This window comes from Lepidochelys kempii, chromosome 27, assembly GCF_965140265.1.
Source record: "Lepidochelys kempii isolate rLepKem1 chromosome 27, rLepKem1.hap2, whole genome shotgun sequence".
In the NCBI taxonomy this organism is placed as follows: domain Eukaryota; kingdom Metazoa; phylum Chordata; order Testudines; family Cheloniidae; genus Lepidochelys; species Lepidochelys kempii.
The window spans coordinates 19,472,011-19,486,240 of NC_133282.1; the positions used below are offsets into that span (position 1 = coordinate 19,472,011).

Sequence of the window (14,230 nt, forward strand, 5' to 3'; positions counted from 1 at the left end):
CCCACTGAACCCTAAACTGGTGCCTCTAAACTGCGTCTTTTGAGGACTTGAAGACCAGTATTGGTTCTTAGAAATCCAGCTCTAGTCAGCTTTATTTGTTTCATAGTCAGTGGGCTTAGTTATTATTTTGAAGAAATACTGGCACTGCCAAGATGGCAGTGGTGAGAGTTCATTCAGACCCTTCTCTGGACTTTCTTGTGTGCCCTTTACAGTCCCCAAGGCATGTTAAGGCTCACCACTTCCAGAGTCACAGGAGGATGAGATGATTTGAGCAGGGAGGGGCACCTGTTAATGATGCAGCTGCTGCTAAACTGTGTGGCGTCAGTTCTTTGACTGACAACCCTTCCTGCATTTGTCAGTGCGTTACTACTGGTGAGGAGCTATTCAGAGCTCGGAGAGGCAGCAGAGTCCATATCTTCTGTGTCATGCTCGTGAGGGGACACTGGCTGCCCACCCTTCACACGTTTCCACTTCATCCTTCGGTTTTGAAACCACACTTTAACCTGGATGAGAAAAGGAAGGAATTATTCATCAGCTCCCCATTGTCTGTCTCTGCATGCACCTTTGCAGTGTTGTCCTAGCCGTGTCGGTCCCAGGATACTAGAGAGACAAGGTGGGTAAGGTCATAGCTTTTATTGTCAGTGAGAGACAAGCTCTCGCGTTTACACAGAGCCCTTCTGAAGAAGAAGACCTGAAGAAGAGCTCTGTGTAAGCTCAAAAGCTTGTCTCTCTCACTGAGAGAAGTTGGGCCAATAAAAGGTGTCTCTCTTGTCTCTCTATTACTCCTGGAGAAATTCTGTGCCAAAAAATTAAAAATTCTGCACACAATATTTTAAAATTCTGCAAAATTCTACATATTTTTGGTCGAAATAACACAATATAATCAAGCTGGTTTCAGTTATTTTGATAATTTATTTAAACTACAACACAATGGATGGAGAATGGGAGTGGGGAGAATTGGAGGAAATCACCAAACCCCCTCTATCTATTAGTAATGTAGCTAGTATTGACTCTTTATTTCTAGTTATGAGGCAAAAAATATATGCAGCCATATGCTCAGTGTTACATCATAGGCAATTGAAGAGCGAGCAATTGAGGGCTGGGAACTCAAACTCATGATTTATACTGGCTACTGACCAGCTCCAGAAAGGTCAGTAGCAAACAGTTCATGGAGCACATTTTGATAGGAAATTTTTTCAGTCCAAAAATTTAGACCAGTTCTAATCAACAAAGCACCATAAGCATTTATAAGGCCATACTGCTTCAGAAACACTCCAAAGCCCCGCCCCTCCACGCTGAGCATGCCACAATAGCAAGCGAGAGGGACAGAGTGTCTCTCTCTGTCTCATACACATGTGACTGCCCAGCTCCTCCCCACCCCGGTGATTTACATCTCTACCAGCTGCTCTGGGTGCCCAAACCGACCTGCCTGCATTGCCAGGGAGGGGGAGCATGACTGCTCTTGTGGCTTCCCTTTGCTTCCCCATCAGAAGTCATTTTTCTGCAAAGAAGCACAGAAATCTGTGGGGGCCATGAATTCTGTGCACGCGCAGTGACAGAGAATTCCCCCCAGAAGTACTCTATGCATACACCTGTCCATCTGCCTATCATATTTCTAATAGGCCTATCTGAGTCAGCTAAGTGTATACTATTTTCCTTTCTTCACTTGATTAATTCCTTTATTGCCCAACTATTAAGACTCGATAGAAGAACCCTTCCTAAGAGCAGACTAGGAAACTGGGAGCACAGTGACCCTCATAAAGCCCACACTCTCCTCACTCTTATACTCCCTAGTTAGTTCACAACATTCCCTTACCCTGAAAGAAGACAGCTCATCAGATGAGAATCTAACATCCTCTGCACCCTTGTTTCATTTACTGCTGGGCGCCTTGGGATGCTGCAGTGTTTGTGGACCTTGAAGGCTCAGCTCAGTCCTGGTTATCAGATCCTGGGAGCTGCCGCCCAGCATTTCTTATTAAGTACCAGCCATTTGGTTTGTGCCAGTGAATGGGATAGGTCTTCTGAAGACACCACTTAGACACCAGTGATTCAGAAATGTTTTTTGCAGCTTAAAATTATATTTAAACATGTATATTTTTAACCAAATACCAGAAATCAGCTTCTCAATTATCTCCATGTTAAAATGCATTTGTCAGATTTGCTGTGAAGTTTTTCAGGTTGTGTACAAATATTTAAGCACATTTGCAAAAGTAGAAATGGGTGCAATGTGAATAAATTGTACATACACCCTTCTGTCCAGGCAGGAATAGCCCTGTCAGGGGGTACAGCTGAGGAAGCAGATATTCCAGAGGTACCTGTCTCTCGGTGAGGTCCAGATTCACAGCTATCTCATATCTCCTGAGCCTCGTCAAGTAATTATGATGAGCAAATTCAGCTTCTAATTCCCGCAGCTGCTCCTTGGTGAAAGCTGTCCTCTCCTTCCGTGCTTTGCTGCTGGCTTCTGGCTTCCTACTGGAATCCTGGTTTTCTAAGAGGCAAGCATACTTTATGTATAAGTTGCAGTCGTAATGGTTAATACAGCTATATGCATCAAAGAGAACTGATAGAATCCTGGTTTAGGTCCCAAGTGAAAGTTTGTTTAATGACCTTATTCCATCCCACCTCACAGCATCAGTCACACAGTTGGGACACGACTGTCAGTTCAGACACAGAACTGATGGGATGCTGGGGGCATTGGCAGAGCTGTGTGGAGGAAGCTTGCACATCATTTGGCTGCATTGTGTTTGTTTCTAGTTAGCACAATCAGGCCTTCCCTTTTACTTACCTTTTTTTATATACACACATCATCACCTACCTAGACTGCTGTTGCCTCAGATTTTAGTTAGGAATTGGTCTCAATGCCAGTGCACTTAATGAGGTGTGTGGTGACCTCTACTGGTGTATGTCATTTTGCACACACTAGGGCTAGGATCCAGCTTTGAGGGATGAGGAAGCAAAGGTGCTGAGTAACCACCCGTACTGACAAGGCAATGACCTTGGAGTAGCTGGTGGCTCTGAGCAAGGTTTATAAGACCCAACCAAGTTGGGTCTGGTGCCTGCAGATTCCTCTGGAAATGTGTTTGGTTTGTGAACGTAAGCACAGAACAATGCTCATTAGAGTGAATAAAGCAATGGGCAGAATGGGGTGAGAGCATTGGTGGCATCATGTCCTTCCCTGTTACTCAGAGTTACTCAGCTCTTATTGAGTTGCCCTGAACTGTTTTTCGCTGACCGTACACTTAGTTGTCATATACCCCTAGGAAAGTAACATTTCCAAAGCTGGTCTTGCAAGTCCTAGCTGGAGAGCTGCTGTCCAAACCACATTTTAAAATGCTCTGACAATGACCATAGCCACATGCAAAGTAAGATCAGTTTATTTTAAATGAACGATTATTGTATATTTCTAAGCAACAGAGGGACACAGCTCCTCTGCTTCAGTGCGCAAAGGCAAAGTCCATGCTTTTGTGTCAGGAACTATTTCTACAAGTTCTAGCACCGAGATGTGAGCTGGCTGGTTTCAGTGGAAGTGAAAGAGGTTTTGTAGCCAGTGGAATGTTTTGCCTCATCTCAAGGGCTTGTTTAAAAAAAATCTGTAATTGTTTAATGATGCCATTTTCCACTGTGTTTCCATTGCTGTCTGAAATGACACACGTTAGGGAGCATCTGGTTACTTCATTGGGAAGACAGAAACTCTGGCGGTGTTGGAAGGATGAAGAGGAGGGGGAGGAAGTAAGACCACCGGTGGAAGGCAATATACAGCTTGCCAAGCTGCCCTGAACATTTGGGCCTTGCTGAACTTTGGGGTTTGCAGTAAATTTTCCCAGCAGCGCTCAACTTTGTTCTTTAACCAACTTCTAGCTCTGTCTTTTGTCAATATCTTCACCATTTAGGAAAGTCATCATGAAGACGTGATGATGTCAGGGCTGGCAAAAACCTTGCAGTGCAAAACTGCAGCTTTGGAACCTCACTGAAATGTAACATGAACTGGGGTGCATCAGCTCCAGCTAGGCTTAATAAATATATACAAATGAATACACTTATTTCATTAGGTCTCTGCTCAGAATTAGCCACCCCATCAACTCCTTATCTAAAGCCCTTCAGGTTCCAGTTTTCTATATAGCCAGAAGGGAGACAAGGAGAATCCAGAATTCTGCAGCAGCCAGCATTTTGGAAAAAGAAGGGAGCTATTCTGGGGATTAATTAATGTTCACCTATTTTCAGAGCAGTATAAAGTGTTCTCTCCCCCCCCCACCCAAGAATAGAAATACTATTATTGAGTTATTCCAGGAGATGCACAAAAGAAGATTGGAGAAGCAATATATATATATATATAACAGAAGCAATGGATGTATAATGCAACAGCATTTACCAAATGCTCAATTTGTTTGTCAAAGGAATCCAACTGGAATAATCCATTAGGTTTAAATTTAGGATTTATAATGTGTTCGCTCTTAGTGCTGCCCATCAGAAATGGAGAAATTACATGCAACTCTCATTAACAATAATTTCTGCTAGGAACTGCCAGCATTACCTGGTGAAATTGTCCTTGGCTACATTTCTAAAAAATGTTTTTCATTTGTAACAATCTGTTCATTGTAGCTTGATCTTTAACCCCACTCCCAACCAAATAACAAAGTAAGAGGAAAAATCACCCCAAAATATTCCACCCAGCATCAAACCCAATTGCACAAGTTTAATAGGAAGCAGGTTTAAAATAAACAAAAGGAAGTATTTCTTCACACAGTGCACACTCAACCTGTGGACTCCTTGCCAGAGGATGTTGTGAAGGCCAAAACTATAACAGGGTTCAAAAAAGAACTAGATACATTCATGGAGGATAGGTCCATCAATGACTATTAGCTAGGATGGGCAGGGATGGTATCCCTAGCCTCTGTTTGCCAGAAGCTTGGAATGAGTAACAGGGAATGGATCACTTGGTATCATTTGTTCTGTTCATCCCCTGTGGTGCACCTGGCACTGGAGACAGGATACTGGGCTAGATGGACCTTTGGTCTGACCCAGTATGGCCATTCTTATGTTCACAGAAATCCTCTGCTTTGCCATCTCCCTGAGTAAACAGACCAGTCTCACATCATTCCCCAAAGGTCAACAAGTTTGGGGGTTGACAGAGCAGCAGGAGGAAGCAAATTTCATAGCTGAGGACCCCATGTGGAGAGGCCCTTGCCACCAGCTCCTGAGAGCTTCCAGCTCAGGGGATTCCCAGCTGCTGTCTGCTTTCTAGGGGCAGCATGAGGAGAACTGCAATCTCTGACATAGCCAGAACCCAAATCATGCAAGGCTGTAGTGACTGAAGCCAATAACACAAATTGCATCTGGAAGCAAATTAGTAGCCAGTGTAGTCTAAGCAAGGAAGCAGCAACGTTCTGCACTAGCTGAAGCTTCCCAGTTTGCTTCATGTGAGTGAATAATTTCTAAAGAAGGCAATTTCAGCTGGTCTTTTTTGTTACGAAACTATTCCAGTCATTTTTAATGATTTTAACTCTGTTCCTCAGGCTGATTATCTTGGGGAATGGAATAGGCTGTGTAACTTGGAGCCTGTGGCATGGGCCATATGCCACACAGAGCTCCTAAAGGGACTGGTTGTTTAATTATGATTGTGGGTTTTGTGCCTTTCCAAAAGTAGAAACTGACTCTACTTTTCTTTGGAGTTTTGGCCATAGGATGTGGAAAATACAGAATGCACATGAAATATTACAAGTCCTTGCTTTAGAAAGGTTTTTCCCTCCAGCACAATCCACAAAAAGATCCCAACCCAGAAAGTCCTCTGGTATCACTGGGGAAGATATGGTGGCATTTATCACACAGACTGTGAACATTTTCAGACCTCCATCCTCTCCTGGATCTCACATCTCTTCCACCCTCACATCTGCAGCTTAATTAAACAAGTTTTCCCCAAGGGAGCTGTCATGCAGCAAAGACACATGGGAGCCAAAAAGTACTTGTGTCTTTGTGCCATAAAATTTCCGAGACAAGATCTGCATCAACCTTTGCACAGAGCGGGAGAGGGGCAAAGATGACCAGTTATTTATAAAAGGATGATGGGCCAGAGTGTAAATCTGGAGTCAATCCAGTAAAGTCAGGGGATTTACTCTGGATTTACACCAGTGTGATTGAGATCAGAATCTGCCCCCCAATGAGAGGAAAGGCGAGAGAACACGTCTGTGCGAGCAGTGACGCAGCAACAATGCTCACCTGGCTTCACCCTCTGCCCACTCAGCCACACTGAGCAGTTAGACACAGAACAATTTCTCTACAAATATTTCCAGACAGCTTCTCTCTCACCCATAACTCATAGCCTGCCTCTCTCTCTGCTGTTATCCAGCATTGATTTCTGCTGCACATTTTGGGGTACAGCTGGTGTGAACAACCATCTGTACAAAAAAGCTGCATGCAGCATTTTGTAACAGCTGAGGCATCAGGGCTGTAACAGCTGCGACTTTACGGAAGAGTCGCCTTGAATTTGGGACTCGAACTCTGAATTGAGAAGCCGAAAGGAAACATGCCCAGGCCATAGTAATTGTCATGTTGGATCAGAGCCTAGTGTGAGGTCCTGGCTATGACTGTTTCAGAACAAGGCGCAAGCAACTTCCCAGTAGGCAGATGTAGGACAAACTGCTCCCCCATGAAGGGGCCTCACCTTAACCCCCTGATAGTCTGAGATTGGCTTAAGCACTGAAGCATGAAGGTCGGTTGGGAGTGCATGTACAATGACACATTTGGTTGCTAGATGTGCATGGGTTTCATAGCCAGTCGCTAGGCACCTGAAGTTTTAATTATTGACATTTTTAAAATTTCTGTAGTTTTTTTCCTCCCAATTAATAAAGGGGTTACAAAACCATTGGAGTATCTGCATAATGTCTTTGAAGTAATGTTTTCTCATGCTAAAGGCTTTCAGGGCATATTTATTCTAGCTAGTTAAAATAGCAAGATGCTGAAAGATTTGCTGTTATGGAACAAGTCACAGGATTCCAAAATCTCAGCTAACAGGATGTGTGTGTGTGTGTGGCTTTCACCATATGCATTCATGTTGTCCAGGTGAAATGATTTCATAGATCACTGGCTCATTTGACATCTGTTCCTACAGTAACTAGAAGTTCTTATCAGCATGCACCTCAGGGAGGTATTTTACCTGTCAAACTATTTCAGATGTAGCTCTACTCAAGGATAACATGATCAACACTTAAAGTCCACATAATCTAGGGAACCAGTATTCCTTTGGTCCCTCTGAGGTCATCCAGAGCAGGAAGAGAGTTTCTGTAGCTTTTTCATTACAATTAAGTTAATCATAATTTCCAAACCACTGAGTCTTCCTGGATTCTGACAACACTTAGTTGTTTAGCTTGATTTAGCATTATCTCTGCTAGCACAGTTTAGAACAGTCTAATTGCTAAAGTAAAAGAACATCCCAAGCCAGCACAGGGCTGGGGCAATTAAGCATGCTACCTGATGGCTTTTGATATGTTTTCTTCCTGCCTTAACTGTACTTGTGTCAACAGGTGGGTGCCTGCAGAAAAATCCAGTTAAACTCAGCATTTTACACTTTCTTATGAAAAGACAAGTGTACGGAAAAGACTAGACAGTAGCAACAGTAATCTTTTCGTGTGTTACACAGCCCAGGTCTAAAGAAAGAGGTGCAGGAAAGGTGAAGGGATAGTCATTTTTTTCTTCCCTAATGCAGGTTCAGGTCAGTGATACTCTGATAAGTGCAGGCACGATGTACTGAAATTTGGAACTGAGACTTACAAACATATTACAAAAAATAAGAAAGATCTCATACAGAGACTTCTGCAGCTTCAGCATTTGTTTGCTGCAAGCAAAGCAAGGCGGATCCTTGCGACAGTTTTTATATTATTTATTTGCTGTTTGTATAGCACCTTCAGCATGCTGGATAATTTAAAAACAGCTGAAACAAATAAGGTACCTGCCCCAAAGACCCTAAAATAGAAACTTATACAGGCAGTTCACAAAGGAAGGGGAATAAGGAGGCAGGGAATGTGTAGTGTGAATGAATTCAGCAGCATTGCATTAGTTCTTCTGTCTTTTTTTCCTGATATGTTGAATTTAATCTTAATTATTTTAATATTTCAGCATGTCTGAGGGCTTGTGGAGGAGAAGACGTCTATGGCTTATGGGCCAGTTTGAAGAGGTGTTTCACAGTAATAGCTCATAATTGATTTATGTAGCTGAAACTTGCTAAGTGCTTTGAGATCCTTGGTAAAAGGCATTCTAGCTATACAACGTGTGTATTATTATTTATTAATAAGCTGCAAAAATGGGCTGCATTAAGTGAAAAGCTCATTGTATTGTCCCAGAGTGCTGTGTCTTCATCTCAACACACACAGGATTCTGATTGTTCTGTCTTGTCACACACGTCTGGTACCTCTCATGTGTCGTTCACAAATCAGTCAAAATTCAGCCTAATTATTGCAGCACATTTCACCCACAATGTTTGAATCTTCATGTCTCTGTTTGGTCAAGTCTTAATCACAGATATGGAAGTGAAACACCTGCCACTAATTCACCAGCCTTTCCACTGCCCTTGCCCTCTGGCTTTTTATTTGCACCTCAGGTTGTCACTAATTCTGACTTCAGCAGCTGCTAACAAGCACATTAGAATCTACATGCTTTTTAGGGCACCGTGACTGCAAATGCAGGTCAACCATAGAAAAACCTCCATGTTTCTCTGCAATCAGTGGTATGACTAGTAAATGCTGTCATGGGAGATCTTGTTAGAAATTTGATGGAGGTCTGTAAATAGGGTTAATATTTTACTTAGGCAACAGGACAAGGCAGTGTATGTTATTTCAAATGTAAAAATAAATATCAGAGAAATAGGCCAAGCACTTATTTCATCTTCTTGTAGGTATCCTGCAGTATACGTGTTCTTATTTACTATTTGTATTGCATATAGAAGCCCCAACAAAGATCTGGGCCCCACTGTGCTCAGTACTTTTTGTATGTGCGCATAGTGAGAGTCCAGGCCTGCCCCAGAGAGTTTACATGCTAAATAGAAAAGGGAAAACAGGTACAGAGCAGAGAAGTGGCTTACCCAAGTCACACAGTAGTGGTTCAGCTATAGAAGCCAATAGGAATAGAACCCAAGCCTCATGAGTCCCTATCTAGAGTGCTATCCATTATACCATGTGCCTTCTCAGTTCATTATACAAAGTTTAATTAGCAGTTTGTTCAAGGGACAGTTGGGCAAGTCACATATTTTTAGGTAGATTTCCTTACCTGTGTTATTATATTATTAAGATAAGAAGGATTTTTAAAATTGAATGTACTTCTCACTGTTATTGCTGATCCTTTACTTGGCACACTTCACTGAGTGTGGAAACTCAGGGTGGTCAGTTTGCTTTATTTATAGACTATTTCTGACTACTTTCACTTTCTGGTTCTAATGCACCAGCACACTAGTCTAATGTCTAGGTTGCAAACACAGCCAGGGGAGTGCTTAAATCCAAATTTAAGATTATTTTAATTGGGTATTAAAATTATAGGGCTATTTTCATTGATCCTTGGATTTATAAAACCTTATGTTTTGCATCTAAAGTGATCTGACACTGTCCTTTGAAAATTTCGTAACATATTTTAGGCTTTTCCTAGGATAAAAGGCACTGTATGAATGTAAAATGTTGTAAATGAATCCTTACACACTGTAGTCAGATCTCATTTCTGCTACATCCCCATTTAAATTCTGCATGTTTTCATTTATATAAAGATAATGGACCAAATTCTGCTATCAGTTACATCAGTGCAACTCCCCAAAATTCAATAGTGCTTACCAGTGGATAAACATTTTGTAATTGCTGATAGATAAACAGAATAACCAAATTTTATGTACTGTTTCCTATGTTCTAGTGTGACGTGTTCTTACTACACGGTTTTCTAGTTTGTTGAGTGGTAGAAAACTGAAATATCCAAATTGTCCATCTGAGTGAGTTGGGTTTCTGCCAGGATTCTGTACTTTATTTGTAAATGTGTGTGGATACACATGGAGAGGCTGGACATGTCTTCTGCACTGTGGTCATCTGGAAAATGCTTCACACAGAAAGTCTAAAATGAGATTACAGAAGGTCTGTTCAAAGCTTGCGCACGGTCCCATATATGTCCCACACAGTCAGTGCCTGCAGGGGTTTATTAGTCACTCTGACACTCAGACCATTTGTCGTTTTATTGAAGAGCTTAGTTAAGTGCTTGTGGCATTGTTTGTTTACTTGGTAACAGTCACTTTATCATATGGAAAACATAGAATACCATAAGTTACAAGTCATTATAAAACGCCTTGGCTTTTGTAATATTGGTCATTGCAAGGCATCATGTTAGAGCTGCTTTTATATGTGATGGGTATGGTTGCACAATATTGAAAACCTGAAGAAATCTATAAAGACAATAATTGAAAATATTAGGACTGATGTACAGGAGAACTACTGCAATGATAGGTGTGAAAACCAATTCTAGTCCATCTTCTGCCTTTACTTTCTTGGGCATACCTAAGTTGTCAGTCAGGGCAGACCAGAGCCTCTTACTAATAAAAGTCAGTAGAAAAGATGTGTGTGTGTGTGTGTGTGTGTGTAAGGTATGTACATGCACATATTAATATTGCTGTGACTGCTACTGCCCATACTAGGCAGTTACATAAATATGTTTAATATTACAGCACTGTTTTTCATGGATTAAGCAGAATGGTCAATCTTTCTTTTACACTGAGAGAACACTATAAGTCTCCCTGTTTATCACAGAGTTAAACTTGTTTTGGACTTTTTGGGGAGCACTATACTAGCAAAGAGCCCAATCCCGAAGTCCCTATTATGTATCCTCTGCTGAATATGGACCAAGAAAGAATTACAGGATCTGGCATCAAAACAAATAATTGAAATTCTGTGGCTGTGTTACAGTACAGCAAAGACAGTAGCTGGTAAGACACCATCACATAACTCTGTGTAATAGAGTATTATCTTGCAGCATGTCTCAAGGTGGTAGAAAATTGCTGTTTCACTTTATTAACAACTGCTAACTTCTGAAGAGAGCAGTCTTTGGACACTTGGATTTTGCTAAAGCAAACTGAAGCCAATTCTCAGGAAGAGGGAGAGGAAGCATGTCCCACTTATAACAAACTATAAACGTGTGTCCAGCTGCATTTCAAGGAACTGCCGTTAGATTTCAGGAAACCAGAATGTTTACCCCAATAGGAATTTCTCCCTGTTTGTTTTATTGTATTTATTCTGGGGAAGGGGAAGGGGAGGAAAGGAGCAGTAACAATTAATTTTAGCTGCTGCTTCATCAGCACAGTAGTGAATGAAATGAAAGCAGCAATGGAATCACCTTTGGGACACTGTCTGTGCAAGGTGTTAAACTAGAGAAGGAGGAATAATTAAAACAGTTGGCCAGAGGGTAGAGAATCATTTTATATTTCAGTGATGTCATGTGTAGCAGTGTTGGTTACAGCTCCTCTTACAGGGTTACAGGGTTGGCAGCAAGCGGGAGGAGAGAGTGGCAAGGTGCTCACAGCAATCAGGGGGTGGAGGGTATCAGGGACTATTTGTCATCTGTTTAACACATGAGGACATGATTTGGAATCCCATTAAACTATTAAGAATAAAGATATCCATTAATTGGAATGTAGTGAGATGTCCCAGCTATTTCTTAATCCCATAAATTCTTTAAAAAAAACAAAACCTTAATGACTTGCAATATTGTTGTTCTGTTCTAGAAAAATTGCTCTTTATATTATTTTTATGGCTGTTTGTTGCCTGAAAATCCGTTATGGGTTTGGATGGCCAAAATTTCTATCAAGTTGGGTTTCTAGAGACTATAAAATATCTAAGGGAGTAATTTAGAGTCTGTGACTCAGGTTTGGTTATTATCTGTTTCAGATACTCACTGACAGCCTGCCAATGTCTGGAGGGGACTGAAATGGGAAACTCTCCCGAGCAGAGATTAGGGCTAACAATGGCACTGACAGAGGAGAGAGAGAGAGAGAGGGAGAGAGAGAGGATGGTCTTGGAGTTAAGGTGTTGGGCAGAAAGTCAGGAGATCTGGATTGAATGCCTGGCTCTGCCCAGACAGCTCGTGTGACTTTGGGCAAATCATTTAATCTCTCTGGGCCTCAGTTCCTGGTCTGTAAATTGGGGATGATATTTCCCTATCTCCCAAGGGTGCTGGGAGAATAAATGCATCAATGTTTTTGGTGGGCACAAATACTTCAGTGAGGGGACTCATAATAAATACCTAACTCGATAGCTTCCTTAAGGGAAACTACCGGTCTCTCCATGTCTGTATTTCACACTGACAGCAAAAAGAAAAGGAGGACTTGGGGCACCTTAGAGACTAACCAATTTATTTGAGCATAAGCTTTCGTGAGCTACAGCTCACTTCATCGGATGCACTGACAGCAGCAGCCAGTCTACAGCAAAGTATCCGTGAGATCCTTGAAAACTAAGAGGTGGAAGTTTTTCATTTTTCAAGTTACAACAACACAATTAAACCCATCTTCACTGTTCTCCTTACAGCTGAAAACAACATGTCCTGGTTATGTCTAATGGGCAAGTCATTAATACCAACTCGACCACTGATTTTGGATTTGAATTGAAAGTATTAAATGCTCAGCCAAACTGACACAAAGGTGGAATGTGTATCAAAGGGGAGGGGAGGAGGCATCTTCGACTGCAGACAGCTGAAAACTACCTTCTCTCTTTGGCTGCATTTAACCTGCATTGCGATACAACATAGCTTCCTACAATGGGCAGCTCCAGATAGCAGAGGTCAGAGCCTAGATTCTGCAGTGGTAGGTGCATTAGCAATGAAAATGGAGAGTCAGGTCGATGCTATTCAGCTCTCAAATAATTTGTAAAATTAGTGACATAATTTTCCTGTTAGATTCTCAGCACCTCGCAGTATAGATGCTACCTGATGTCTAGTTAAAGGGCAGAATGAGTGTCCCCCTTGGAGCTAGCCTTCATGATACAGGACCCGCTGCTGCAGGAGACTGCGTTTAGCAATCCAGTGATCCACAGCTTTCTTGATGTCTGCTTCTTTACGGCTTGGGGTGTGAGATCTGACAGTGATTTATTCCCAGTGAATTTTGTGTTACTCTTGAGTGTCTCGATCCTTTTCTAATCCTTTAATCTTAGCGACAGTAACTAGCCCGGAGCCTGTTTTGCTTTTCCCCATTTCTAACATGCTCCCACAGGCTGCCTGTTCTTTGACCCCCATCATTTCACACTTGGGCAAATGGCAGCCACGCAAAGTATCTGCTCCTTATTCGAGGCCTGTGGTCCCAATATATGGGACACCACGGCTGCCTTGTGACCATGTTGGGAGGTAGCTAGTTCAGGCCCAAGATTTGGAAAAGCAAACATGAACACAAGGGAGCAGCAGACAGAAAGCACTCTAGCTCAGCAGTAGTGCTCTGTGTTGCCAGCTACACTTTTCCCTAGTCAAGAATTCTGAAGTGTAATTCTCACTGGTTTCCTTTCCTAATCTCTGCTATAGAACCTCACAGATGTTCTGACTCTGTGAACTTTGCTACCCCAGATCCCTGGTGACATGCCACCTACCTGAGGTTTCCTTTTTCCTTTTGGATGACTTTTTCTCAGTTTCATTTGTAGTGTTTCCTGGTACCCCATAATCTTCATTCATGCCCCCTGCAGCAGCCACTAGGTTTGGGCTGCTGCTTTCTAGCTCCCCAGAAGCCAAGGCCAGTCCTGGATTTAGCCGCCTTCTGGCCTCAGATGCTGCAAAGTGCCATTCAGAATGCTGGAAAGAAGGGTGCTGCTCTGCGAACATGCGTTCCTCTCGGGGGAAGCTGTGGGGGGCAGTGGCCAAACAAGAGGCTGAGAAATCGGAATATGCAGCAAAGTCTGGTTTTTGATGGAATGAGAATGGTGCTTGTGGGTAATGATGCGCTCCTGCTGCTGTGCTGAGCTCCGAATGGGCATTCCGCAGGCACCCCCAGAGTGGGGTAGTGGGACGGGGACTTCGCATACAGCTACTCACGGAGGGATCCATTCCTGGCTCTATGCTGTCCGTGCTCCGAGATTCGTAACTGGATTTGGCTCAGGCTTCAAGGATACAAAAGAGGGGAAAAAACAGCTCCAAACTTATATGGAAAAACAGAATTGGATCTCCCCCGCCGCCTCCCCTAAAAAATGGTTAGTTTGTTCTATTGCAAATTTGTTAGTTTGGAAGCTTGACTAAACTTCCGCAT

General features: G+C 42.4%; 1 protein-coding gene across 1 annotated transcript; it reads right to left on the minus strand.

The window, feature by feature from the left end:
- Window positions 1-278: 278 nt before the first annotated feature.
- On the minus strand, window positions 279-14,031 carry MEOX1 (mesenchyme homeobox 1). The gene is made up of 3 exons (XM_073326160.1): window positions 13,581-14,031; window positions 2,316-2,488; window positions 279-503 (listed from the first exon to the last, which is right to left on the minus strand). The coding sequence occupies exons 1-3, from the start codon at window positions 14,029-14,031 to the stop codon at window positions 381-383; spliced, it is 747 nt and encodes a 248-aa protein (XP_073182261.1). The 3' UTR covers window positions 279-380.
- Window positions 14,032-14,230: the final 199 nt, after the last annotated feature.